The sequence below is a fragment of the Engraulis encrasicolus genome, chromosome 20, assembly GCF_034702125.1.
Source record: "Engraulis encrasicolus isolate BLACKSEA-1 chromosome 20, IST_EnEncr_1.0, whole genome shotgun sequence".
Taxonomy (NCBI): Eukaryota; Metazoa; Chordata; class Actinopteri; order Clupeiformes; family Engraulidae; genus Engraulis; species Engraulis encrasicolus.
This window is the reverse complement of record NC_085876.1, coordinates 23,602,147-23,628,214: the sequence shown is the minus strand read 5'-3', so window position 1 is coordinate 23,628,214 and position 26,068 is coordinate 23,602,147. Positions and strand designations below refer to the sequence as shown.

At 45.3% G+C, this 26,068-nt stretch overlaps 1 protein-coding gene across 2 annotated transcripts in view; it reads left to right on the top strand.

The window, feature by feature from the left end:
• The first annotated feature begins 2,535 nt into the window (after window positions 1-2,535).
• LOC134436421 (serine/threonine-protein phosphatase 6 regulatory ankyrin repeat subunit A) overlaps window positions 2,536-26,068 on the top strand; it is a 69,729-nt gene continuing 46,196 nt past the window's right edge. The window contains exons 1-2 of one of the 2 annotated variants that reach the window (XM_063185629.1): window positions 2,536-2,849; window positions 21,116-21,199. In XM_063185629.1, coding sequence (XP_063041699.1) covers window positions 2,823-2,849; window positions 21,116-21,199 — 111 coding nt within the window. In that variant the 5' untranslated portion in view covers window positions 2,536-2,822. Of the gene's footprint in view, window positions 2,850-15,587; window positions 16,359-21,115; window positions 21,200-26,068 lie in introns of those variants that run through there. The other variant, XM_063185628.1, reaches the window with a different exon arrangement.

The following is a 26,068-nucleotide window of genomic DNA, read 5'->3' as shown; positions in this document are numbered from 1 at the left end:
GCTTCTGAAATATTCCTTTTGAGCAGCTCAACTCAGTATAACACTAATAAAACTTTAACTCTGACTAATGGATCACATCTTTAAATGTTCTTTTTAACCTTCTTGTTGTCTTCACAGTGTAGCATCCCTTTTAAACTCTCAACAGAGGGTTTCCAGACATACTGTATAGTAGTACTGTCTACATACATGTATATATCCATATTAGTGAGAGAAGATGGGATGAAAACAATTTTAATGTCCACAAGGTGTAAATTGTCTCAGGCAAGGAGAACTCTCATACTGCATAGACAAATATACAAGGGGCATATCACCAACATAAATTGCAAGATCATGACATTGAATTACATAACATGGCATAGGAGTATCTTTGGCTACACACACACACAGGGCCGGTTCTAGCCAATTTGGTGCCCCAGGCAAGCACCCCCTTTACTTTTTGTGCATTTAGAAATTGGCACCATAAACATAACATCATACAGCACATCTGATATACTGGGTGCCCATGAATAATCATTGGCAATGTAAAGTTTAGCATTTTATTTCCATTGATGTTCTATTTTTGTGGGAATTCGCCGCCCTAGGTGACCGCCTTGTATGCATATGCCTAGCGCCGGCCCTGCACATACAGTACAGTGGGAATGTGCAAGGTGCCAACCTTCTGGTTGTGCAAAGTTACAGGTGGGCATACCTCACAAACGGGACTGTAGCTGAGCTAATAAGCAAAAAGTAGTCAAGTTAAATGGTGTATGTGTATAAACATAATTGCCTGGGCCCTGCCATGGCCAACCGATAGGGCACTCGCCTGCCATGCGGCTGACCCGGGTTCGATTCCCGGCCCGGGTCCTTTGCCGACCCATCCCTGTCTCTCCCAATTCGCTTCCTGTCCACCTCTCACACTGTCCTATCAAATAAAGTTGAAAAAGACCAAAAGAACACAATTGCCTGAATGCTCCTAGGTCATTGCCTGAAGAATTGCTCAAAGTTAAGTAGTGAAATGAAATGAGACCTATTACTGAGCAGCGGGCTTACTGGCCCCAGACTCAGGGGGGCAAAGGGCCTGGGCAAACTGAACATGGTCAGAACCCATTGAAAGTGACTGACATATTTTTTTCTGACCAACAGCGGTGAGTTCTGATACCTGGAGACCCAGTTGTCTGAGAAACCAGTTATCTGGTGACACCCTATATTAAAAATAATAATAATAAAAAAGAACATTCTTGCGGGGTACAGGGATCCTGGTGAAAAAGCTGGGAGGTCAAAATACTTTTCCTCTTTGATGTTCCGTCCCTGACTAAAATGGTCGTTGGGGTTTTGTGAGTGGCAATAAGGGTTTTTTGACCTATCATACCCAGCTCCTCACCTATCCCCATTAGTCAGGTCACCACAGCTGTGTCTGACACTCTCTGGACATTCCTGATAGTGTTGCTGGGAGATTAGGCAGGCTTAGTCAGGGGCTTGAGATCTGGAAGAATGACATTCCCTTTTGCAAATAACACCACCACACCGAGCGATAGCCAGATTTAAAGTTGACACACACACACACAGACACACACACACACACACACACACACACAATTCTTGGCCCCAGGAAGCAGGAGTGTGACTTCCTGTTTGCGCTGACACTGGACACTTCAGCTGAAATGGTGTGAAGGGCATTTGCCAACTGCCCCTAACCATTGACTTTCACTCATGCTCTCTCTCTCTCTCTCTCTCTCTCTCTCTCTCTCTCTCTCTCTCTCTCTCTCTCTCTCTCTCTCTCTCTCTCTCTCTCTCTCTCTCTCTCTCTCTCTCTCTAGAATGGTTGGTTGCTGGATCTATCCATATCTGTTTGTGTTTCTACCATTTCTACCATGTCTAGTTCCTAACTGGACATGTAGCAAGTTTACACTGAATTAATGCCTGCATTTTACAGCATTTGGCAGTGAAAATAGTGAAAAAAAATCACCTTGCTTTGTGCTGTCTGGAAACGTGCCACCAGATGGCGCCAGTCTGTAATGAAACAAAACTGCTGCAGCGCTGATAAAACTTTGTTCCATCATGTTGCATAGAAACTGGTAAACATAACTCAGTGCTGGGTAGCCTACCGTGTGAAGCTCGTTCTGCTGAGAAATTGTCATCAGTCTGTCGAGAGAGATATATATATAAAGGTCTTCAGTAACGGAGCCTGGCTATTTTTACTTCTTCCTTTGCGCAGCCAGTAATGTCAATCACATTTAATCCAAGAATGTTGGTTGTTCGTGTCTTTATTGCTTTTTGGGCCAAGAAATTCGGCTAAAAAATACCAGAGCATAAATTGCATAAATGTTAATATATTCACACTTTGCAAATACATGTCAATATATATTCAGACTTTGCTCAATGTTTTAAAACCACCATTCAATGGATTATTGTGTTTCTCATTCTTGTTCGGATAAACTCTGTCTGCAGTCAACCATATATTTTAAGTATTCATATGACCATACTGAAATAATACCAAAGTGTGTAATTTGCGAACTGTTGCTCACATCATCAGTAACCTCTTCATGAAATGCCATTTTCCCCACAGTCTATTCTAGCTCGACAAACCAGCGTTGATTTTACTGCCGTTCGAACCCCCAACAACCAATCGCTGTTGTTGTAACTTCTGCGTGGTAGTGGTGGCGGTAATGTGGAGTTGGTGCCTACTGTGTTTGTCTATTTCAGGAAGGAAAGAGGAAACCTTAGCCGAGAGCAATTTGAAATAATACTGAAAATTAACCCACGGATGTCCGGGGTACCCTAAACACTTTCTTGAAGAGGAGATCAGTTAAAGTCTGCATGAAAGTGAACGACGCACAGGAAACATGGTGGTTCTCAAAATCCGGGACCAGGTATGTCGCCAGCTATCCTAGCGATAGCTGGCTAACGTCATGTATTGGTTGTTAGCCTTCTATCTATTAGCAAGGTAACCATTAGCTAGCTAACGTTACCTAGTTGGTTAGCATAACAACTCTACTTGTTACTATCATTAATAAAACATCAACACTCGCCTACACTGAAGACCACTGTACGATGTCTGTCTGGTGTAGCATTTCAGAACAACAACCAGCCTGAAGTTGCTCAGTACTGTGACATTTGAACATAAGTGTCAGCAGCTAGGCTATATGGCTAACTGCGATCAGTATTTAAAAAGTGATATTGACTTTTGATAAAGTAGTAGCTTGTTAATAGTTGTTGTCAAGTTTTCTTGTCTGATTTTCTATGATCGACAGTTGCCAAGTTACATCGTTGGGCAACTGTCCACTCTGTTTTATGGAATACAAGAACGTGGATGAGTGGTGTGTGATGAGTCGACAGTGTACACTTTCCACTCGAGCTATGAATTGAGCTGGCGTGAACAGAACAATCACATTCTCTGTCAAGCTCGTATCAAAGCTAGTTAGCATGTTGGTGTGACGCGGATGTGTTGCTAAAGTAGCTAACATTAGCGAACCAGTCTCCCCCCCCCCTGTGAGATGGATTGTGTTAATGTCATCTGAAAGAGTTGGGGTTGGACATGTACGGTGCAATCGAGACATTTTCGCAGAGAGATTGGTCCTAAGTACAGGCTCAACGTGTGCGATTTACAGGCGACAACATTGGCCAACTTGATTATGCATAGTGGGATCATTTGTGACAGCTCGTTAGTATATATTAGCAAATAGGGATCAGAAAAAAAGTTCATTGGTATACTTTCTCGGTCATGTTTTAATTGATGATGAGACCAATCGCTGATTTGGACTCAAGCCAAGTGTCATTGTCGTTTTCAGCTCACGGCCACTTGTAGCTATGTGACAGTTACCAAGCAAACCTAGAATTAAGCTCTACACTGTAACGACTGATGTCACACACTGTCACACCTGCGCCAGTCATAATGGTTTTGTGGATCAAGGTTGGAGTGTGTGACTGATCGCTAGAGAGACGTTGTGATGTTAAACGACTTCCTTTCCCCCTTCTAAGTCCAACATGCCAGAGGGCTCCGTGAATGCGGCGAGGTGGTTTCTGATTCTGCCCTGGCACGCAGCAGCGGATGCCAACTATGCATGTCAGTTATTATGGTGTATCACATCACGTAGCCCACCCCACCGCACTGGTGTCAAACTGCAGTTTGTGTGTGCAATAAGTGCACGTTTAAGTTAACATTGATAAAGAGCTCATGCGTGCTTAGCTATTACTTAAAGCCACTGCTGCATACCACACCTGACCCCCACCCCCCTCCTATTTCCCCTGCTTATGCCGGTCAAAGGTTGCTGTCGCTTATGAATCATTTGTTGTTGTCTCATTCTTTTCCCTGACGTCTCCAAAGTGATGCTGGTTCAAGGCGTAAAGAAGAAGCAAAGTTGCACCCAAACGAGTTATGTAAGCAAGTCATGGTGGTGGTGGTACTGTCCTTCGATGCCATGTCACATGCTGTGGTGCTTTTTTCGGGGAGTCAGATTCCAGGCATATGCAGGGCATAGCTGAACTTTCCATGCCAGCAGCACAAGCAACAAGTTTGGCATTTGGAGTTTCCTGTGGTTATTATGGTCCTTAGTAATGTGTCTTGCACCGGTAGATGATTCTAGGACGAATATGTTGACACAGCAACATGGTGAAATGAAACCCCACACTGTACAGAATTGCCTGACACACACACACAGACACGAAACCTCACCCCAGAGCTGCTTAGTAGACGTCACACACACACCTGCACACTCTTTTTTTTTGCAGCCAAACACTCTCCTCTTGAAATCTGGCCTTTGAGAGGGGTTGCTTGAGTCACTGCCAAGTCCCTGACCACAGGAAGAGCCATTCTGACTACGTTGCTGTCTCAGCCATTGTTCGTGTGCTGATTGAGAAGTGGACAATGAGAGTGCTCACCAGAAATAGCCCCCATCGTGGCCTGGACTTGGTGTGCGCGTTGCCTCGCCGTTGGCTGCTGCCTTGTTGGGGGGGTGGTCAGCCCAGCACACCACGGCTCAGCTGTGGTGAGCGACCACAACCCGACAACGGCACGCACTCTTGTGTCAGCGCTGTTGTCACTTCCCCTTTGAGATGTTACTGTAAATGCTGTTTGATGGCGTAGTGCTACTAGGGATGCCATTTCTGTGTTTTGCCACAAGGATTAAAGAGAGGTTGTCGAATTAAATACCACTCCGAGAGAGACATGGACATAAAGTAGAAGTACTCTTACGGATGTAATTACAACACTAGTGGTATGATCTTGCATGGTTTTCAACTTTGTAATATCATACTACTAGTGTTGTCAATGTCATTACATCTGTAAGAGTACTTCTACTTTGTACAACTCTGCATAGAAACGGGAAGAAATGCAGACAGGGAGTGCGAGAGACATACAGACCTGTGCTTGGCTGTGGCTCTGTGGGCAAAGCAATCCAGTGGGGCTAGACTCGTGGCCTTACCCATTTTTTGTCAGACCAAGGACTGCTTGTCTGGTAAAGACACAACAGAAGGAGCTCCTTTTACATGGGAAGCCTGCTGCACATGTTGAAAGTAGTGTGTTGCTTACTAGACTGTAATGAGAAGCACTTTGTAATGTTGTGAGTAATGCTGTGTAGAATGCAAGGTGAAGACCTTGTCGGTTTGAAACGTTGCAATCATTTTTGTAGTTGTAGTTAGAAAAAAAAGACACCAGGAAGATTCGTAGTGTTGCAGACTTTTTCACTCAACTGGATTTGTTTCGATGGTCCTGCACCTGGCCAACTGTGGGCTGTGCACACTTTTACCTGCTTTGTTAGAATGCAAAGTGGCCATTATTTTTCATTTGTCAGGGCTGTCATGCACGGAGGAAATGTCTGTATTAGGCCCTAGTAAGCCTGTGAAGAACTTCAGCTGTGTATCCGCTGCCACGATCGCCGCAGCCAACAGAGGGGACACACAGAGCCCTGAGCCTGACCACAGAGAGCCTCTCTTCTTCTCTCCTCTCTAGTGAAATGTCACAGGGGGAAGTGTGGTGTGTGTGTGGTCAGCATTTTGTAACACCACCCGTCCGGCTTTCACTGCCCTTAAGCCCCCCGTTGGCAGCACTCTGTGGCGGACAGCATGCCAGCCATTCCATTCCATTGGTGAATGGCGTGATGTCATAAGAGCGAGACGGACCTCTTCAGTTCTGTTTGACACCTGCTTCACTTAGATATTGGTGGTGAGGGACATTGCAGGTGCAACATTGCAGTGAACATGAGAACTATGGCTATGGCGGACAGAGGGCCATTCCTTTCCATACGTGAATGACGTGATGTCATAAGGGTGAGACCGACCGCTTCAGTTTGACACCAGCTGCTTCATGGCTGAGTGACATATTGGTGGGGCAAGGGACATTACACTTACTTACAGGTGCAGTGAACAAGAGCAATGAAAGGAAGTAAACACCAGATACATCAGAGAGGCTTGGCTTCCTCTTTTTCATGCACATGTATGTAGATTTCCAATTTTATGTCATCCAGCCCTTATATAAGGCTGGAAAGCCAGGCTGTAACATGAAATGTACAGTCTGGCATCGCACTGTAGGCAAGTTTGTTTCTTTTGGCGTACAAACCGCTTAGGTGCACTGTGTAGGACTGTAGCCTGAGTAGGTAGGCATCTATGTTGCTCACTGAAGCTGTGCTGTCAGTATTACCAAATTAGATCTTTTCCTAAATAGTTACTGAGTAATTAACTCATATTTACTAGTATGACTAAAGTGCAGCAAGTTTTGCAGCTAAAAATGTCTATTTCTGGAAATTCAAAATGGCGGACATGGAGAAGATCCACCTTTCCATGTTCTATGTAAAGTGCAATGAATACTTACAATTTGATGGTGGTGTGAGTATTTGTGGAAAAGGTAAAATTTGTGAATGGGCAGCGTGAATTCTGTAAATAAATGACTAAAAGCATTACACGGGGTACGGTACCTCTAAGTCTAAGCTTAAAGGGACACTGTGTGAGATTTTTAGTTGTTAATTTTTAGAATTCATGCTGACCATTCACTAATGTTACCTTTTTCATGAATACTTACCACCAGCATCAAATTCTAATTTTCATTATGACTGGAAAAATTGCACTTTTCATACATGAAAAGGGGGATCTTCTCCATGGTCCGCCATTTTGGATTTCCAAAAATAGCCATTTTTAGCTGCAAAAATGACTGTACTTGGACCATACTAGAAAATATTTGTTTAATACTTGGTAAACTTTCATGTGAAGATCAAATTTGACAATAGGCAGCCCAATTTCAATAAGCAGCATAGTTGCAGTACCTTTTCTGACCATTTCCTGCACAGTGTCCCTTTAACTAACTACACATAATAGGCTAGCTTATGACTCCATAATTACTTGCAACACAAATCCAAACAGGAAACAACAAGACTCACTAGACAGATGGAGCATTGTCAAGACGAGAGTTGAGCCAGAATCATGGCCCAGCTACGGTTTAATCTCATGGTGCAAATTAATGCTAGACCATCCCAAACAGGCACAAAAGATATGCCCCTGGGTGAGTCTGTCTAGTTTTCGAATGACCCAGCTCAACCCCCTTAGGGAGGTTTGTCTGAAAGAATATGGGTAATATACCCAATACATCATATCCGAAATGTCCTATCTCTGCTGTGCATGCAGCACACGGACCCCTTAATAGTCATCGTCAGTGCCCATCTTGTGGAGCCCTTCAGCTGGCCTGTGCTCTGCTGCTGCGAACATGAGAGGACATATAATCTCCTTAAAGCTGCATGGTGTGCCATTGCTCAGACTAGGGAGGCCAGGTTAGGGCATACGCGCGCACGTGTGCGTGTGTGCTGGTGCCTTTTTGCGCGTGCGTGCGTGCGTGCGTTTCTGTGTGTCTGTGTGTTTGTTTCTGTGTGTTTCTGTGTGTGTGTTTCTGTGTGTTTGCGCACTCTCTTTTGTGTGTGTGTGTGCTTGCGTGTGTGTGTGCATGTTGTCACTAGGGGGCAGACGGAAGCTGCCTGACTGGCTGTTCTCGGCCGTCCAAAATGCGGCGCTGGCGGTTGCCAGGCTGCGCTGTGTTGCATGGCCTGTTACCATGGCTCCGGGCCTCTACTCTGGGCCTCGTCATAATGCACGCCGCCATGGTGACGGAGAGGCTCACCTCTCCTCCTCTCTCATCGCTCCTCTCCTCCTCTCAACCTCTCTTCCTCTCCTCCTCTCACCTCTCCTCTTCTCTCATCGCTCCTCTCCTCCGCTCACCTCTCTTCCTCTCCTCCTCTCACCTCTCCTCTTCTGTCATCGCTCCTCTCCTCCTCTCACCTCTCCACCTCTCACCTGTCCTCCTCTCGCCGCTCATCCCAACTCTTTACTTTACTGCACCCGTTTCCATACACACCAGCCCAATACTATAGCCATCCAGTAACAGGCTTTAGTGTATGATCATTTTTTAACATGACAAGCGCATACAGACCTGCATGCGAGGCGTCTGCTCTGTTGGCTACTGTTGGCATGCCGCGGGATGTTTATTCATGAGTGTCTGAGATGGGCAGCATGGAAACAAGAGAGCCTGCTCTTCTCTCCTATCAAGCGGCGGGTTGCATTACATTACATTACATTACATTACATTACATTACATTACATTAAAGCGTCTCTCTACTGCAGATGTAGCCCCACAAGTTAATTGTTATCGTTGTCCAAGCCACTTGATATGTGTGTTTTCTGCACTGTTGTACTCTGCTGTTTGTTTGCTCATTCAATATACACGTACAAATCTGGTTTGGTTTTTATTCTTGTCCATTTGTTTGGAAGTATGGTCAGAGATGGTTTTATGTAGAGGAGACGGAACACTGACGTATATTCACCCGTAGATAGGAATTGGGACAGTTAGTAACGGCAGTATGCGGGGTGGGTGCAAATATCCTACCTGCTTTGCTGCCAACAGCCAATCATCTTGCATGAACAGCGTTCCAGCCGTTATGGAAATATTGCGCCTGCACTGTGTCAAATAACCCACGAGGAAAGGTGCTTTAAAATGTATGTAACTGCGGTTCTATGAGTTTCAGATGACCACTAGGATGACGCCAGCATGTTCGTCACCTGAAGGGGCCTGTTGTACAAGTGGCCACCTTCAATAGAGGCCTAAAATGCAGGAGAAAATCCTGGTTTGTGTTCATAGTACGGCACTTGGAGGACTATGAAATGTCCTCTACCCCTGGTTTTAACCACATGATTTTCGTGAGTCACTTATCGGAGAGTCTGTAACTCCTGTTTCCGTTTTGGGAGGGCTGGTCTTACCAAGGGAGGTAACTTAAGTTGAACAACTTTGTAATGGTTGTAAAGTGTTGCTAAAATGGTCCAGGGTATGTCTGCCTCACGTTTCTATGAAATGGCTATAGGAGCTTTATTTATTGTATTTTTTTTTTTAAAGGGGGGGGGGGGGGTTCTTTGAGAGAAGACAGGACAGTTTGAGAGAAGACAGGAGAGTAATGGGAGTGAAACTGGGGAGGATTGGGGAATCAACCTTAGGGCGGGTTGGAGTTGAACCCGGGTGTCCGGCGTAACAGTCACTGCCCTAGCCGTCTGAGCCACTGCCAGGGCCTGTAGAAGTTTTATTGAACCTGCTGGTATTTTCTCCCCATGTTTGTGCTCAGCAGTAAGGGAGGGTAGGGTATGCCGGGTATTGAATTATGGTGGATGTTTATGGAAGGAGAGAGTCTGTCAGGAAAGCGTCATGCCTTGCTTGTGCTTGTGCTGCAGATTTGGCTGATTGTCTTAAAAGCTTTCGGTGATTAAATTTGCCTGGTAAGCAAAAAAAAAGGAGGAAAAAAATACGACAGCAGTTATTTTTGAGCTTGTAGGCGATCCAGTAGCAGTGGTCCATTGTTATGTAAGCTAAATAAAAAGTCTGTTGCTACTAGTCTGCCCCCTTTTCTACCCAATGACGTCTAGGCTGCTTCCATAGGTGGCAAAGCTGGGAAGGGGGAAACCTACCTGTTGATGAGCAAGAAAATATGAAGAGTTCAGATATAAACCATTAAAAGTAATTACCAAAATCCCAAATTGACCAAGACATCTTTTTAAGAGTATATTAAATTGTATTCCCTCCAAGTAATCACAATGAACAAAGTCAATACATTTCATGAAGTACAGCAAGTCAAGCTGTAACGAAATGAGTGACTGATATTTCTGTACTTTGAGAATTACAGCCAAAGCTATTATTTGAATAGTCATTACAAATGCAACATTTTGATGCCTGAACAAGAGCTATGATCAAAATCAAGTCTTTTGCAAACAACGTGCAAATCCGCCCACCTTTTCTAACCAAATTCAAGTAAGTTACCTGATGATCTTCTTGCATCACACACACTATTATGAGTCCAGAATGAGTCTGATAGATTACTCTTTTTTCCACAGTACATGCTAGGCCTGGGCGGTTTTGGAAAAAATGTGCATGTGATAAAAATTGATATCACGGTTTTCTGCACAGTTTTTTGATAAGCGGCAGAATCTCAATGTTTCTGAATAAGATTGAAATTAAATTTAAAATTGAGATAAAATCATGAATTTAAATTAATCTGTTTTTAATCACTTTTTTATATATTTATAAAATATATAAAAAATAAATATATTTTATAATTTACATTTGGGCTATTGTTTTCAGGACACCAGCCGCTTATTTCTCGTTCTACACCGGGCAACATTGATTTCTAGCTCTGTGCTGAGCTTGACTCACGAGTAAACAGCGGAACAGAAGCCAAAAATTACTTAGAAGGTATTTTGTTTCTGCAGTTTGTGTCCTATGGCGATGTATTTCGCAACTAAATTTGTTCAAACATGTAGCAATGTATCTTGTCTGCCCATGATGCCATTAGCTACCTCAATGGTATGGCAAAAACAAAAGCAATATTCACAGGAGTGCAGCTGCTCACACGGTTGAGATGATTAAATTCATTTAAGAACTTGAGAACTATTGTAGCCTACGAAAATAGCACCGATTGCCTTTTCATACGTAATCAGGTAGCTTACTTGAAATGTTCATCAGGATTCATCCATGACATGTGGGTTCATCATGTTTCACGCTCACTGCAGCCTCTTTAGCGTGATAACCAATTACTTTTTATTAGTTCAATAAATGTCTTACACTGTGTTAACAGCCCCTAGTGGAAGAGCAACAGTGGACATGCAGCAGAGTTAAATTGAAGTGCGACACGAAGTATGAAGTTCACGCACGTAGTAGCCTGAAGTGAGATGCGGCTCATGATGGGAAAAGAAAACAAAATGTCTCATCAAAATGTGAACCGTGTGAAGGTGAAAACCGAGATCGCGGTTCTATAACGGTATACCGCCCAGCTCGAGTACATGCAGTGCTTCCAGTCTTTAGAAATACCATGTCAGTGTAACACAGCTGCATGGGATGTTGTGAAAAAGTCAAGAAGTCATGCCGTATTGCATTCACACGGCAAGTCCTAGCTGTGACATTGGCCCTGTTTGAGATGGCACATGCTGCACATACGCACTTCGCAATCACAATGCATTCAGGTTAGAAATTTCTTACCAGAATGCGTTGTAATTTTGCAGTGCGCATACGTGCTGTGCAGAGGGCTGCAGTCTGTGCCATGACGAACGAGCCCATTGTCATGTTTAAGGCTTTTTGTATTGCGACAGGAAATAGTTGCACAGGTCGTACATAAGTTGGCTTGTGTATAACCAGGCTAGTTGAAATCCATACTTGTGTAGAGCAGGTTGGTGTAAGGCCAGGCTTGTGTAGCCAAGACGTGCTACCAGTGTAAAGACATTTGGTCCTTCTTTCTTAGGATTCCGTCCTCTCTTGTGCTGTAAGAAAAAAAACATCTGGAAAAGCTAGCTTTAACAGCGCTAACATTAAAAGCTGTCAGGCCGCAATAGTGGTGCTGGGGTGACACACACACACACACACACACACACACACACACACACACACACACACACACACACACACACACACACACACACACACGTGTACACAGATGAATGGAGTTGTGTTCCTCTTTGGGGGTAGGGGGTGCAAGCCTTCCAATGGGCAAAGCTTGTGCATCTATGTGGTAATGAACACACAGCCAGGGGGTTGACGGGGGTTTGTGGCAATTGTGGCAGAATGTTCCTTGGCATTCTCTCTCTCTCTCTCTCTCTCTCTCTCTCTCTCTCTCTCTCTCTCTCTTCCTCTGACTCTTCCCCTCCCTCTTTCCCATTTTCTCATATGAAATGACTTATTTGCGAGGGTCCATTGACGTCACATTTTGATGCTTTTTCCCCCCAGTTTCACTTTTGGGACTTTTGGAGTACAGAATAACAAAAAGCATTTAAAATCCTTGTAATGTTTATGCTGTATTGTCTGTTGTGTTTTTTAAGATGATGGCTCTTTCAGGTAAAAGTCATTTGACTTGACTTGATGGAGCACAAGGCTATGGTAGCTTCAGTGATGGGCACACCCAATGCTTAAACAGTGGGAGATATCGACACAACTTGTTAGTGTGGGAGTAGGGAGTGGGAGTAATAGAGAAGGTTTTGGGTTTCAGCAAAGTCCCAAGATTTTGTTTGAGTGTCTCTCTGTCTGTCAGACACAGAGTGAGAAAAACGGACAGGGGTGGGAGATGTGACGCCTTGTTTTTTTGTAACATTGGTTAAAAACCTACAAAACTGTTATTTTTCCTTTAAAAAACAAATGTCAATGAAAGAGTCTAAGATGAAAAGAGACATTTTTGTTAAGATTTATGTAAAGGTTTATATGTCAAATATCCTGCGGTGTGACTAACATTAATGAAACCTGGAATATAATATATATATATACTGTATATATATGAAGAGTTCAGATGCAAAACCCCCTAACTCCATTGCTGAAGACCTGCACTTCTATATTTTTAGAGAACCCCGTTGTTGGTTTGGTTTACATTCATGTACTTGATAATACATATAAATAGTTATATTACATAAATAAAATAAAAAAGTATGCAATTTTGATAGCTTTGTATTAAATAAAAATGAATTAAGATTATTTTCTGAAATGGCACTTAGGGGGTTTTGCATCTGAACTCTTCATATATATATATATTACCCAACAACATTTTGAATAATGTATGAAGCATTTGGCATGATTGCATAAAGTGCTTGCACTAAGTGCTTTATTTTTTTCTATTTTTTTCCATCATTTTTTTCAGGAATTGGAAAAACTTTTTTTTTTGCGTTACACCCTTAAACGTCAACCACACACAGACAGACAGCCAGACAGACAGATGGCCAGTTGATGGTTTAGTTGAAAGAAATGTTTTTTGATGCCTTTGTTCCTTCGTCTGTGTTTCTGGAGTGATGATGGGAAGCTAGGAGTTATAGGAGGCTGGCGGAGAGAGAGTTTTCTGTGTGTGAATGTGTGTAAAAATTAGGGCTGTAACAATACACTCAACACACGATTCGATTCGTATCACGATTTTTGACCTACGGTTCGATACACCCCACGATTTCTGAAATGTATCTCATTTGAAGCTTGAAAGCATTATCACATCGAGTCAAGTGGTTGTTTTCTGGACTGAAGAATAACAAAACTTTGAAAGGGCGTATCACGATACTTCTTCCGTCCTTACATCACCATATATTATCGTGTATAGTATCGAGTATCACAATATCTCGGTTCGATCCAATATTGTTACAGCCCTAGTAGAAATTGATGTGCGTGTGTGCCCATGTGCTTATGTCCCCTTGCAAGGCTCTCTACTGGTTCTTTTTTCATGCTCCATCTCTTCAGCTTTTGTAGCAGGGCCTGAGGACTTGTGAGAGGGGGGGGGGTGGAGAGGAGAAGAGAGAGAGAGAGAGAGAGAGATGCCTTTGAATCTTGTCTCCTACTCTCTTGCTGACTGTATGGCGTGGAATGCTGGCCTGACTCATACTCACTAGTGCTTTTGATTTCATCGAGTTATGTTGTATCCCTTTATGTTTGTTGTTTGTTTTGTCTTTGTCGGCCCCGTGTAGATGAATCACCACGGGTCTGAAGTACTGCGCCCTGCTTAGCGTGGTTGAGAAGGGCAAGGGGGGTGTGGGGGGGTGATATTTTCCACACAACTGAATAGGGTTAATGCATTGCAGCCCGAGGCAAAGGGAACTGGTGACCTGTATGTGTGTGTATGTGCGTGCGCGTGCGTGTGTGTGTGTGAACGCGTTCGTGTGCGTGCGTGCGTGCGTGCGTGCGTGCGTCTATGTGAAACTCATGCTCGTAAAAGCTGACCTGATATTATGATCCCGGGGCTACTTGTCTGAAGCGTGACTTGCTGTCATAGTTGTCATTCCGATCCCTCTTCAAATCCTACTGGCTGCCCCTCGCCCTGTCTCCACCCCTCAAGCATCTCCAGGCAGCCTCAGGTTACAGGGCTGTGTGGAACCATGCTGTGGCCATATGTACCGTGTATGCATGTACGTGGTGGTGGTGGTGACTCCAGCTCTCCTCTGCTGCTCTCCTCTGTCTAGTTGCAGGAACAAATCTCTCTGTCTCTGTCTCTCTCTCTCTCTCTCTTTCTCTGTCTGTCTCTCTCTCTCTCTCTCTCTCTCTCTCTCTCTCTCGTCCTCTCGTCCTTGTGTTCTCATTCATTCTCCTCTGCTCTCTATGTAACGCTCCTCCCTCCCTGCTTCCCTATTTGATTCACTCCATCTCAGAGTCTCTCCCTCCCTCTGCCCATCCCCCTTTTCATCTCTCTCTCTCTCTCTCTCTCTCTCTCTCTCTCTCTCTCTCTCTCTCTCTCTCTCTCTCTCTCTCTCTCTCTCTCTCTCTCTCTCTCTCTCTCTGCGCGCACGGGTACAGCAGCAGGCTTGTTGTTGCAGAGGGGGCAGGCAGGCAGGCAGGCAGGGCTAAAAAAGCGCTGGTTTCAGCAGACTGCCATGCTTGCTGCTACTGCTGCTGCGTGAATGGAGCTGAGCTGAGCTGTGGCTGGAGCTGAAGCATAGGGCTCACGGGCAGCATTGTCCTCGCTAATCGGGGAAAACTAGAATACACACACAGCAGCACAGTACACACTTGGATCACAAACGCAGCCTGCACTGAGGATTTAAAAAAAACACACACACACAAAAACGTGTATGTGTGTGCTGGAGAAGAAAACGCGACGGATGACGCTCATCAGCCAATGGGGGATCTGCGTTTTCATCATCACACACTGGTCGAGTTGCTAGCCAGCTAACCCATCACCGTGGATACGGATACTGTGTGTCCTCTAACGGCTGGGATTACTGCAAGACCGCTTGTTTGGGATTTTTTTCCTTCCTTTTCTTCCTGGCGCATGCTGCTGCCATCATCATCATCAGCAGCAGCAGCAGCAGCACTGCTGCAGTGAGCTAAGGAATTCCCGACGCTAAGCTACCGTTTGCCTGCTCTATCTGTGTTTGTGTGTGTTGTACCTGCTCCGTGTGTGTGGATGAGCTGGTAGCTGTTAAATGTGAAGAGGAGAGTGCACAACATTGTCATTCTGGACCCATTTTGCACAGAAGAACAAGCAGGCCTCTGTCGTTTTATTATACTGGATCTTACCTGCGTGCTCGGAGCCGGGGGTGGGGGGTTGGGCTGGGCAGGGCAGGGGAGGGAGGGGGGAAGGGGATCAGAATCCAGAAGAGGAGGAGGAGCAGAGACCCAGGAGGCGTCATTTTAAGGAGGAGGAGGAGGGGTGACGGAGACAGTTAGTTGGAACGAGGAGGAAGAGGAGGTGGCAGGCCTTTATCCACTGGCAAAGTAGGCGTCATCCTGAGGAGGAGGAGGGTAAATAACGGAGACGCTTACCCGGAAGCGGCAGGGGGAGTAGGAGGGGGAGTTGGAAGCGGAGGAGGCATCCGGAGGTAGAGGAGTAAACAGCAGAGACATTTTACTCGGAAGCAGGAGGAACAGGAGGTAGCAGCGGCAGTGGCAGGCCATTGACAAAAGAGGCATCACCCTGAGGAGGAGGGGTGAATAACGGAGAAGGAAGAGGAGGTGCCAGTGGTGGTGGTGGCGGCATCTAAGTGGCGCTCGATTGCCATTGGTAAAGGAAGCATCGCACTGAGGAGGAGTAGAGGCGGTTACTTGGTAGCAGGAGGAGGTGGCAGTGGTGGTGGCATCCAGTGGCAGCTCCTTTGCCATTGGCTGTAGCGCTAGGCCGCGTGGCCCACAGCAGGCCTGGGTAGGAGGAGGGGTGATCTCTCCAGCACCCATGAGGTCGGAGCGCAGCAGCCGCGTGTGCATCGTGGTGCTGGAGGAGGTGGAGGACGATGAACCCTCCCTGCCATCGCCATCACCATCGGCGTCACCCATCATCACCCCGTCCCTCGCCCCCGCCCCCATCCCTGTTCCCCCCCTGCCTGTCACCCGCCACCGCACCAAGGCTGGCCGAGAGCACCGGGGTTCGCAACGCGCTCCGCGACCACCCGCGCCAAGCGCTCACACTCAGGAAGACAAGGTGAGCGCCATGCCCATGGATGGAGGATGGCATTAGAAGAGAGAGTGAGGGGGAGGGGGTGATCCATCAATGGAGGGTGGAAAAGGGGAAAAGAAAGTGAAAGTATCACATGTAGAGGCGTTGTGTTGCATCATTCATGTAGTTGGGACACAAAGATTGGAGGATGGAAGAGGGAGAGATTAGAGAGTCGGCAGCCTGTTGCATTACTCAACATTATTACTGTAATTAACACTTAGCTGAAGCTTTTATCAAAGTGACTTGCAGGCAGTTGCATACGGTGCAGTCCCTGGTGCAATGTGAGGTTAGGGTACTTCCTCAAGGGCAGTTCTTTCACCATGAATGGTGTGTTGGAATTATAATCCGACAACTTTCCACATTCCAAGATGAAACTGCTTAATAGTTGGGCAACTATTTAAAAAAAAAAAAAGGACTCATTGTTTCCTCTCTCTCTCTCTCCCTTGTGAAGAGAACTGTATGCAAATCGGAGGATGTGGTTGTTTTGAGTGTGGAAAATCTATGGAAAATTCCTGTGCCAGTTTTTATCTTTGTGTGTCATCGAGCTGGTTTTATCCTTTTATCTTTGCCTTGGTGCAAAATAATTACCCGCAGAGCAGATGCAGACATGTCAACTGTGCTAGCCAGGGCCTGTGGACTGCACCAGGATTCATCCCTTCTACTGTGTGTGTGTGTGAGCAGAGTGAACGTGAGTGTGTGTGTTTTTAAGGGAGATCTGCAGCTTAGGTGTCAAATGTCTCACCATGTCCTCAAACAAGGGCGCATATGTATGCCAACACCCCGTCAAAATGTCACAGGCTGTTGCTAAGCTACACGACGTACAGTAGCCCCTTCCCTAACCCTGCCTCTTCCACATGGCAACACGACCTGACCACTTCCCCTGCATGGCACGCGTTAAACTGGTTTCACACGGATGTACCACTGGTTTCACACGGATGCGTTACTGGTTTAGCACAAGCATACCACCAGTCTTCCCCTTTAGCTAGGACAAGCAACACACCAGCCTGTGTTGTGTTGTGTTAGCCGGACGCTAGCCAGCTGATTAGCATTAACATACTGAGAGGACTCTATTTGGAACAGAGGAAGAGAGAGTCTGTGGTTTCAGTTTGAGAAGAAGAGCGCAAGAGCAACAGACGTGTTTTTGTTGACTGCACAAAAAATGTGCCCTAATGGTTTTCATTCTTCTCTCTCAATCACTGCAAAGCTGGCAATTTCTGGCAACAAAAACGGCCTGGCTTTGAAAAGTGCCTGTTAGGGCTTTGTGGTGCAACATGCACTACACAGCATCTTGTTATTATACAAACGAAACGAGCTTTGCTGACGTGGTGGACTCTGTGCTTTGTTGTGTAGCCTGGTTGGCTGGAGAAGAGAAAATGGCTACCTGTTAGAAGAGACGGCATTCCAACAGTAGGCTATGGTCTTTTATAAGTCTACAGGTACTAATAAGAGTGGTTCCTGTGTTAACGATAACAAGAAACATGTTGAACACACATGCACGGTCATGCATACACATGCATTCAAGCATGTGCATGCACACACACATGCGCGCACACACACACACACACACACACACACACACACACACACACACACACAGCACGCACACTCTTCCTCCTTTCATTGGTACTATAAAGCCTTGCTACACTGTGTTTTGTATGCATCTTTGACTACTCAAAACCAATGCAAGTTTTGTGTAAGAAGCAGGTCTCGTTCCCATGCCGTGTTCTGTTTCCGGAATCCAAAGTGTTTCGCAACGAGCACAGGCATCGTAAAAAGGGAACACACAGCTGCCTCCACATATATGGTTGCTCTGCACTTATTTTAGGGGTTTGCTAGAAGTCTCAGTGTGTACACGGAGGAGCCATTTTAGGGAACTGGACAGGTGTCCGTGCGTGCGTGCGCAAGTGTGCATGCACGCGCCACACAAGCAGGACCTGGGTGAAAAGCTTGTTCTGTACGTGTGCATCTGAGGTTTGTAGTCATACACAAGACTTTCTGAAAACGTCCTGTGTATGCACGTGCGCGAGTGTCCATGTTAATGTGAGGTAATCAGATGAGCTTGGGTGCTTAACTTGGTACAGTATTTGATTGCTGTATTAATTAGTCATTTGTGCAATCCTTTTCCTCATCCCCTTTTCATCTGGTTGATAATGTCTGCTGCCAACCCCCCCCCCTTTTTTTTTTTTTTTGCTGTCAACTGAGGCGCGCACACAGAGACACACAGACACACACAGACACACACAGACACACACAGACACACACACACACACTACAGGTCAGCAGTTAGTCTAGCCCAGGCTGGCACTCCTTTTTTGTTACGTTTCCACTGTCAGTTCACGGTCACGTGGTAGTGCGATTGTTTGAGGTTTGAACATGTGCAACATGTTAGATGCAAGAATGTGAGGTACAAAGTAACTGTGCGTGCAACGAGAGAGAGTGAGCAAGATGAGCTCAGCTTATCCACCTGACCCGTAATATAATTTGATGGCTGTATCGGTTAGCCATTTGTGTGTTCTTCTCATCCCCTTCCCTTCTCCTGTGGTAAAGCAAGCACACCTGACCTGACACCAGACAGACAGGCAGCAGGCGAGTCCTCCTCTACTCCTTTCTTCTTAGCTCGTTGGCCCACCGACAGCTACCAGGAGGGAGGCGCGTTTGTGTCGGGGTGTTAATGTGTCACTAGTAGCTGTTGAATGCTCTCAAATACTTTTGTTTGTGGTTGATGATTTCTTCATTCCGACTGCCTGACTTCTCTCACGTTCACATTTAGATGTTGATTGCATCAACAGGATGAACTAGTTTCAACTCCCAGTCCCAACACCACTTGCCTGGCTGCCATACACCTTTCACATTCTGGTCTGTAGATAATGTATGGAGGTCAGAAGCAGATCAGATATGTGCCTTTCATCTATGCAAGTTATTGTTCAAGGCTTCTTTCTCAGACACCTTGCACATTCTGGTCTAGAGATGTTTAAGAAGGCCTGACCTGCAAAAACAGGAATGTGTCTGTAGCCTATTCTCAACAGCTCGATGACCTAGTATCACCTTGAAATAATATCAGCACTGTCCCTTAGACATTGTCTGTATGTGGGTGGGATGTAGTCTTCAAGGGGTTTTTTTCTCAACAAGAGAGGGATGAACGAGTATCACCTTGCTCGATACCACTCGCCTGCCTGACACCTTTCACGTTCTGGTCTATAGATAATGTTTCAGGTCAGAAGCAAATAACATTGTGCCTCTCATCTTTCTGTTGTTCTTGGCTTCCATCTGAACAAATATGTCGATGACCTAGTGTCACCTTGACATAACAATCAGCACTGTTCTTAAGACCCTGCCTGTGCTGTATGTGGGTGGCCCATCCCAGACAGGTTCAGAGTCAGACGGTATTATGTAAAAAGCCTCCGTTCCACCTCATTCGCTGACATTTGATTTAGCAGCACTGTCTGACGGTAAGTTAGACTATGCTGCTGCTGTTGCCCATTGCAGTGCTGTGATGGTGCGATCAATACCACTGTGGAAAGACATTCTGGTCTGGTAATTGGGTTTAGGATTATATGGGAATGCCGTTGTGTTTGTGTTGCGGTATTTGATGATGGGTTATTGGTAGTTGATGGGGGGTTATGTGTTCAATTCAGGGAAAGCTTGAGTGAGAAGCCACCATTGGAGAGGTGTTTTACGTCACACAAGACAAAATGTACTGCTTTATATGGTATGACGATTTGGGGTGTCACGATTTGCAAATTTAACCTCACAGTTATTGTGACCAGAAATATGACGTTTTTTTTTATATTATCGTGCAAATTTAGAAAGGTTTTTGCTGAATATATTTAAAAAGCATAGTCCTATTAAAACTGAAATAGTTAAAACAAATAAATAAACACAAAACCATTTCAAAATCCCATGTGTAAAGGGGTGTTTTTTTCTTTTGATATTCATGTTTCAATATTTTAATATATTATATACCCAGACAATTCTTTTTTCCATGCTCTTTGTGTAATATGTGGAGCCAGAAAAGAACTTTCAAACAACATAAAACCATCTCTGTGACTTAAACATACTGACATAATCATGGATGACTCTATAGTGTACTACCCCCTTAATAAAAAGTTGTTAGTCTGTTTCTCCCTTAATGTTGTCAGATTCATACAAAGGCTCTGCTCTTGTGTTCTACCTTGCCACTAAAGGCACACCAAGTTTACTTAAAATCCATGTTGGTCGGGCCCCAAAGTTTTTTGGGTTTTTTTGGTCACCTTTTTGAACGCTCATGAGTTTTCAGGCATGTTGCATGCTCTGCCTAGTACTTCAGTGAGTGTAACCCCACACTGCTACCTGCGTAAGGACACCTGCTCAAGTTCCTGCAATGGAAACTGAGAGCCAATACTTCTCCGGGCAGAAAGGAGCGGACTCTCTCCATAGACCCTGTTACCTGTTTCATGTGTGTAGCCTAGTAGATAATTTCAGAGATACTGAAGCAGCACACACGCAAAACGATTTCTGTAAGTGATGCATCACTGTCTTCATCAGGAGGAGTGTCTACAACTGGCTTTGTCATGTAGCGTTACTGTTTTATTGGTTATTGACTCTTGTCTCTCTCTTTTGAAAATGGCGTCTGTTAGTTTTCTTGTCCGTTTTCCTTATCAGGAGCGACCACAGCTGCTGTGGCGTTCATGCCTGCTATGTTTTATTCGGTGATGTTTTGACCCCTTGTGACCGTTTTGTGTCTTGTCTCCCTCTCTCGACAGCCTTCACTGCTGAAAGCTATATTTAATGTGGATCCCGACGAGGTTCGCTCACTCATATTCAAGAAGGAAGATGTCAACGTGCAGGTAAGCATGGCTACTTCTTTTCCTTCTTGAAAAATGCTTACTGATGATAGTTAGGCTATGCGTCCTGGATGCAGCTTAAAGTGATACTGTCCCATTTTTGGAAATAAGCTTATTTTACACCTCCCCTTGAGTTAAATAATAGGGTTTTACCATTCTCCTATACTTTCAACCGTTCTCTGGGTATGGCAGTGCAAATTTTTCCTCCAAGCTAGCAGTTAACATTGACTCCTGTGAGACCAGTTAGCTGCCAGCTAAATTAATTGAACACTACTCATTGGAGTTGCGTTCATATTCAATAATGTAGTAAATTCTGTCCGTCATCGAAGTTTTGATTAGACAAAAGTCGCTGGCATTGAAGTGCCTGCTAAAATGTTCACACACACACCACAGATGCACCCTTCTTTTTCGAAAAGCCTTGTGTGGTGCTGGGTTATTTTACCTCCGAGATGACTACTACTTTGTTCATTTTTCACAAGCACACTCCTTTTTTTTCCCTATTCAAATTTTCACGTTGACTGAGGAATTCATTTCTTAATATGTCCACTCTCTCTGCTGCAACTGCCTTTTTCGCAAAGCACTAGCCCTGACCTTAATATGAGTCTGGTCATTACGTCTGGCTCACTGCCCAGCTCCTAGTCAGCAGCACTGGACATTGGTGAGTGAGAAGATAAGCCCTGGTGTATCTTTTGCCCAGTGGGAGTGATTGACTAGATTGGGTCATGGCTGGATGCTCGATTGAAATAGAGTGGACCACCCTGAAGCCTTTCTGCTTCTCTATTCTCCTCGTCTGAAGTAGAGTCCAGGACGGATGGTTGGGTCAGGGTGTTCAAGACCAAAAGTAGATACAGCGAGTTAAGTCATTAGCGCTGTACAGTAGAGGGTCAGAGTACTGGTCAAATGGCTGGCAGTGAAGCGAATTGACATTTTTCACCATTGCAAGTTCCGTTTTGAAATGAAGCAGATGCTATTTACGACTACTGATTTTCATAATGAACAGTGGCATACAAGTTCATGTCTGCCAGCGGATGCTACTTATACCTGCTTTGAATGCACCGAATCGAAGGTGTGTCACGAGAAATAGGCTGATTAGACAAACGATGGGCATTGATGAGAAGACGGTCACTAGATTTGGTCATTGGCTGGGTGCTGCAGCTATGTGGAGTAAACTACTCTAAGGCCTTGCTCCTTTCCCTTTAACTGGAGTGTTTGGACCTAATAGAGCTCCTAAGTGGGTGACGACGAGTTGTATGTGCGGATTAGCATTTTCACGGAAATCCGGTTTCCAGGAATTATATTTTTGTTAGCCCAATGTTGAAAAATATAGACAAACGTTAAAGGCCAACTTCCGATTAAACACAATTTTACTCACTCCTTTTGAAGATCGGACGGTCAGCCCAAGTTAAACTCACTCGCAAGGCTCTCATAGCGGTGCGTCACCTCGCCTGGCTGTGTTTCCCGGTGTTTCCCAATTTACATCAATAATGCAGAGAAACGAGCGAATCACGAAAGCCTTTCTGTGTTTCGTCACGTCGAAAGAAGGCGTTGGCCACAAAGGTTTATGTCGACCCATTTTTCTAAAAACATGTCGAGTAATTTTTTTCTGCTTGTTTTCAATACAAGCAACGTCTGGTGGCCCGAAATCTAGCTTAGCTTAGCTATCAGCTGGTTGCTACTCTCAGGTACACACACAGCACAAAGCCTCATCCATAGAGCAAGTCCACTCTGGTTGCTCCGTGCCTGCAGCTCGCCTAGGGGTCGCTGTCGAAAGAGCACAGCCCTGAATGGAGCATGCACGCCTCCGTTGGCGCCCCTATAGTGCAGTACCACCCGGGGAAGTGGCGACTCTGTTTCCCATTACATTCGCTCCAAGAACAGGAGGACTGAGCCAATCAGAGACGCATTTCTACGAGAGCTGGAAGAGTGAGCCAATCAGAGACGCATTTCCACGAGAAACACGGAACACCCTCTCGTTTCTCCACAAGCCACCTTGCTGGCTTTCAAAAACGGCTTGAAACAAAGCAACCAGAACGTTTTTTAAAACAGGACCAACGCGAAACACATTCAATAACAATGGGGAACACAGCAATATTAATCAAATGACGTTGAGAGGCCATCTTTAACAGCCGTCATTCACCTATCCCCGCATCCTTTCCTTAGTAACAAATGGAGCAGCACAACAACACGTGTGTATTTATCAACCTAAACATAACGATAATAAAGCAATGTTGCTATACCTTGGCTACTCGTGAATTTTAGGGAACTACATCTCACATTCTCGCGTGAGCTATAGTCGCATGAGCAAACTTCTCCTCGATGGTAAGTTTTGAAAGTATACTACTAAACCAAGGTTGGCGTTTGACCCAAAAATGATCAATCATGTCATCCCTACAGCCTATTTGTAATACCCTCGTCAGTTTGCGGGGGTTCGCTAATCGCATGTTTGCAGACACACCTTATTTGAGACTGGTCCCCATTCCCCACGGTCATTGCTGGGAACCAGAAAGTCCTCAAATGCTAACAAGAAATACTACAGTCTGCTACATGTTTCCGGGTGACTTCGGAGCTCTATGCGACCAGAGAGATGAAAATCATTATTTCTCTATGGAGGGTGAGAGAATAGGGTGAATCAACGGCAGATATAGCTGGACAGTTGGGAGAAACGGACTAATTGTGATTGAGGAGAAGAGAAGGGAGCAAGCGCGGAAGGGCTAAGTACTCTGTACGGAGGAGAAGAGGAAGAGATTGCACAAGTAGAGTGATTGGGGGATGCCTCGGTAAAGGAGAGTAGAAGGGAGTGAGTGGGGAAATAATGCAAAGAGAAGAGAAAGAGAGTGAGGGAAGGAGAGGAGAAGGATGCTGCCGAGCTAAGAGGAGAAGGCAAAGAACGAAGGAACACACATGAGTAGAAGGTGAGAGACGGCAGGGAACGAGAGAGCGAGCAGGAAGGATAGTTGGCTAAAGAGGAGAAGAAAGATGAAGGGAGGGAGCGAGAAAAGGAATGGAGAGGAGAAGACTGAGAGAAGGGAGCGAGAGAGCGAGTGGGGAGGCTAGCCGGTTGATTAACTGGCCCAGTAATGACCATGCCGCTGCCACATCGATTACCATGGAGATGGAGGTCCTAGCGGATATCGACTGACTGAGGGAGAGAGAGGGGGAAAAAACAGCACTCCAGAGAGGGTGTATGAGAGAGGGAGAGTAGAAGGAAAGCGGGAGAGAGAAGGAGTATTAAAAGGAAATCAAAAAAGGAGTGAGAGAAAGCGACAGGGGAACAGAAGAAATCTAGAGAGAGTTGACTGAGTTCAGGAAGATGGAGTGATGTAGACAAAATCAAGGAGGGAGGTAAAAGGACAGAAACTATCTGAGAGAAAGTGTGGAATTTAGTTTAAAAGACAAGAAATTGACATAGCCGTGTAGCTTAAAATGGGGACATTTTTAATTTGCATAGTCGGGTCTCTCCAACCATCCGTGGCTATGGTGGCTCAGGCTTCAGCAATGCTAGTCCATCATTATGGAGAAGGACGGAATGATGGAAGAAGAGTGCGGAAGCCAATGAAGGAGAGAAAATGACAGACATGTGAGAGAAAGTGTGATTATGAAGCTAAACACTTAACCATGTAAGAGTGGAATATTATGCAGGGTCATTACATTTGGACTAATGGGAGAGTTAAAAGGGCAGCAATTGTTTAAGGGAAAGTAGGAAATGTGACTTAATAGTACAAAAAATGTAGCCAAATGTATTTTAAAATGGATATGGCAGAGGATTTATGGACGTTTCAAAATGTGGATCTCCGACCATGAGTTGCTGTGTGGTGAGCGGTGACTCAGACCTCACCATGCTGCGCCATCATGCTGGCTGGATAGCTGGCAGTTAAGGAAATGAAATGAATGAGCCAGGCGCTCTCTCTCTCTCTCTCTCTCTCTCTCTCTCTCTCTCTCTCTCTCTCTCTCTCTCTCGCAAGAGGAAGAGAGATGTGTAGTCTAGGGTTTGGTTTGTGGGGGTGGGAGATGAAGAGAGAAAATAGCGAGAGCAAGGGAGGGTGCGAGCTGAAGGAGAAATGGGTAGGAGGGGGAGGGGAGGGGGGGGGAGAAAATGGTATAGATAGACAGAGAAGCATTGGGGCAGAGGAAGGGAACAAGAGGAAGAGAGGGCCAGTGCAGGGTTGGTTGGGGGTGGCGGAATGGTGATGAGAGAAAATAGTGCAGAGAGACACAGATGCATTGAGGCAGAGAGGAACAGGAACTGGCTAGACCTCAATGAGTGCAAAGGAACCGATACGCCTTAAACGAGCGTCTGTTTGTGGAGCCTGTGGAGCAATTTAGCTTTTGGAGCAAGCAAGCGAGATCCGCCTCAGCCCATCAGTGTCGCCATTGTGTCGACACTGTGGAAGTGTGATATCCTTGCCAAACCGGGTACGTTTCTTGACCACGCCGTTGCTTATTAAGTTAGCAACTTACTTTGTTGCATCGTGATTTCCCATTGGAAGCATGCAAAGTTGCTAACTGGTTAGCAATGATGCTGTCTAGAAACAGGGTCCACAGTGTTGTGTCTCAAATGGCGCACTTCATACACTGTGTTTTACTGCGTAGGAAAATTCAGTGCACTTTCCCTGGACACTATGCAGTAACAACCTCAGTGCACTGTGTGTGAGCTATGCACTAAACGTCAGTGCGCTGACACAAGTGCGCTGTTTGAGGTGCACTTGTTTGCAGGTCTGGGGTGCATTTCTGGAAAGCGTAGTTGTTAGCAGTTAGCAACTTCGGTAGTTCCCAATGGGAAATTGCATTGCAACCAACAAAACAGCTAACATAGTTAGCAACTACGCTTTCCAGAAATGCACCCCTGCTCTGCTTTTGTCACTGGCCTTGCCT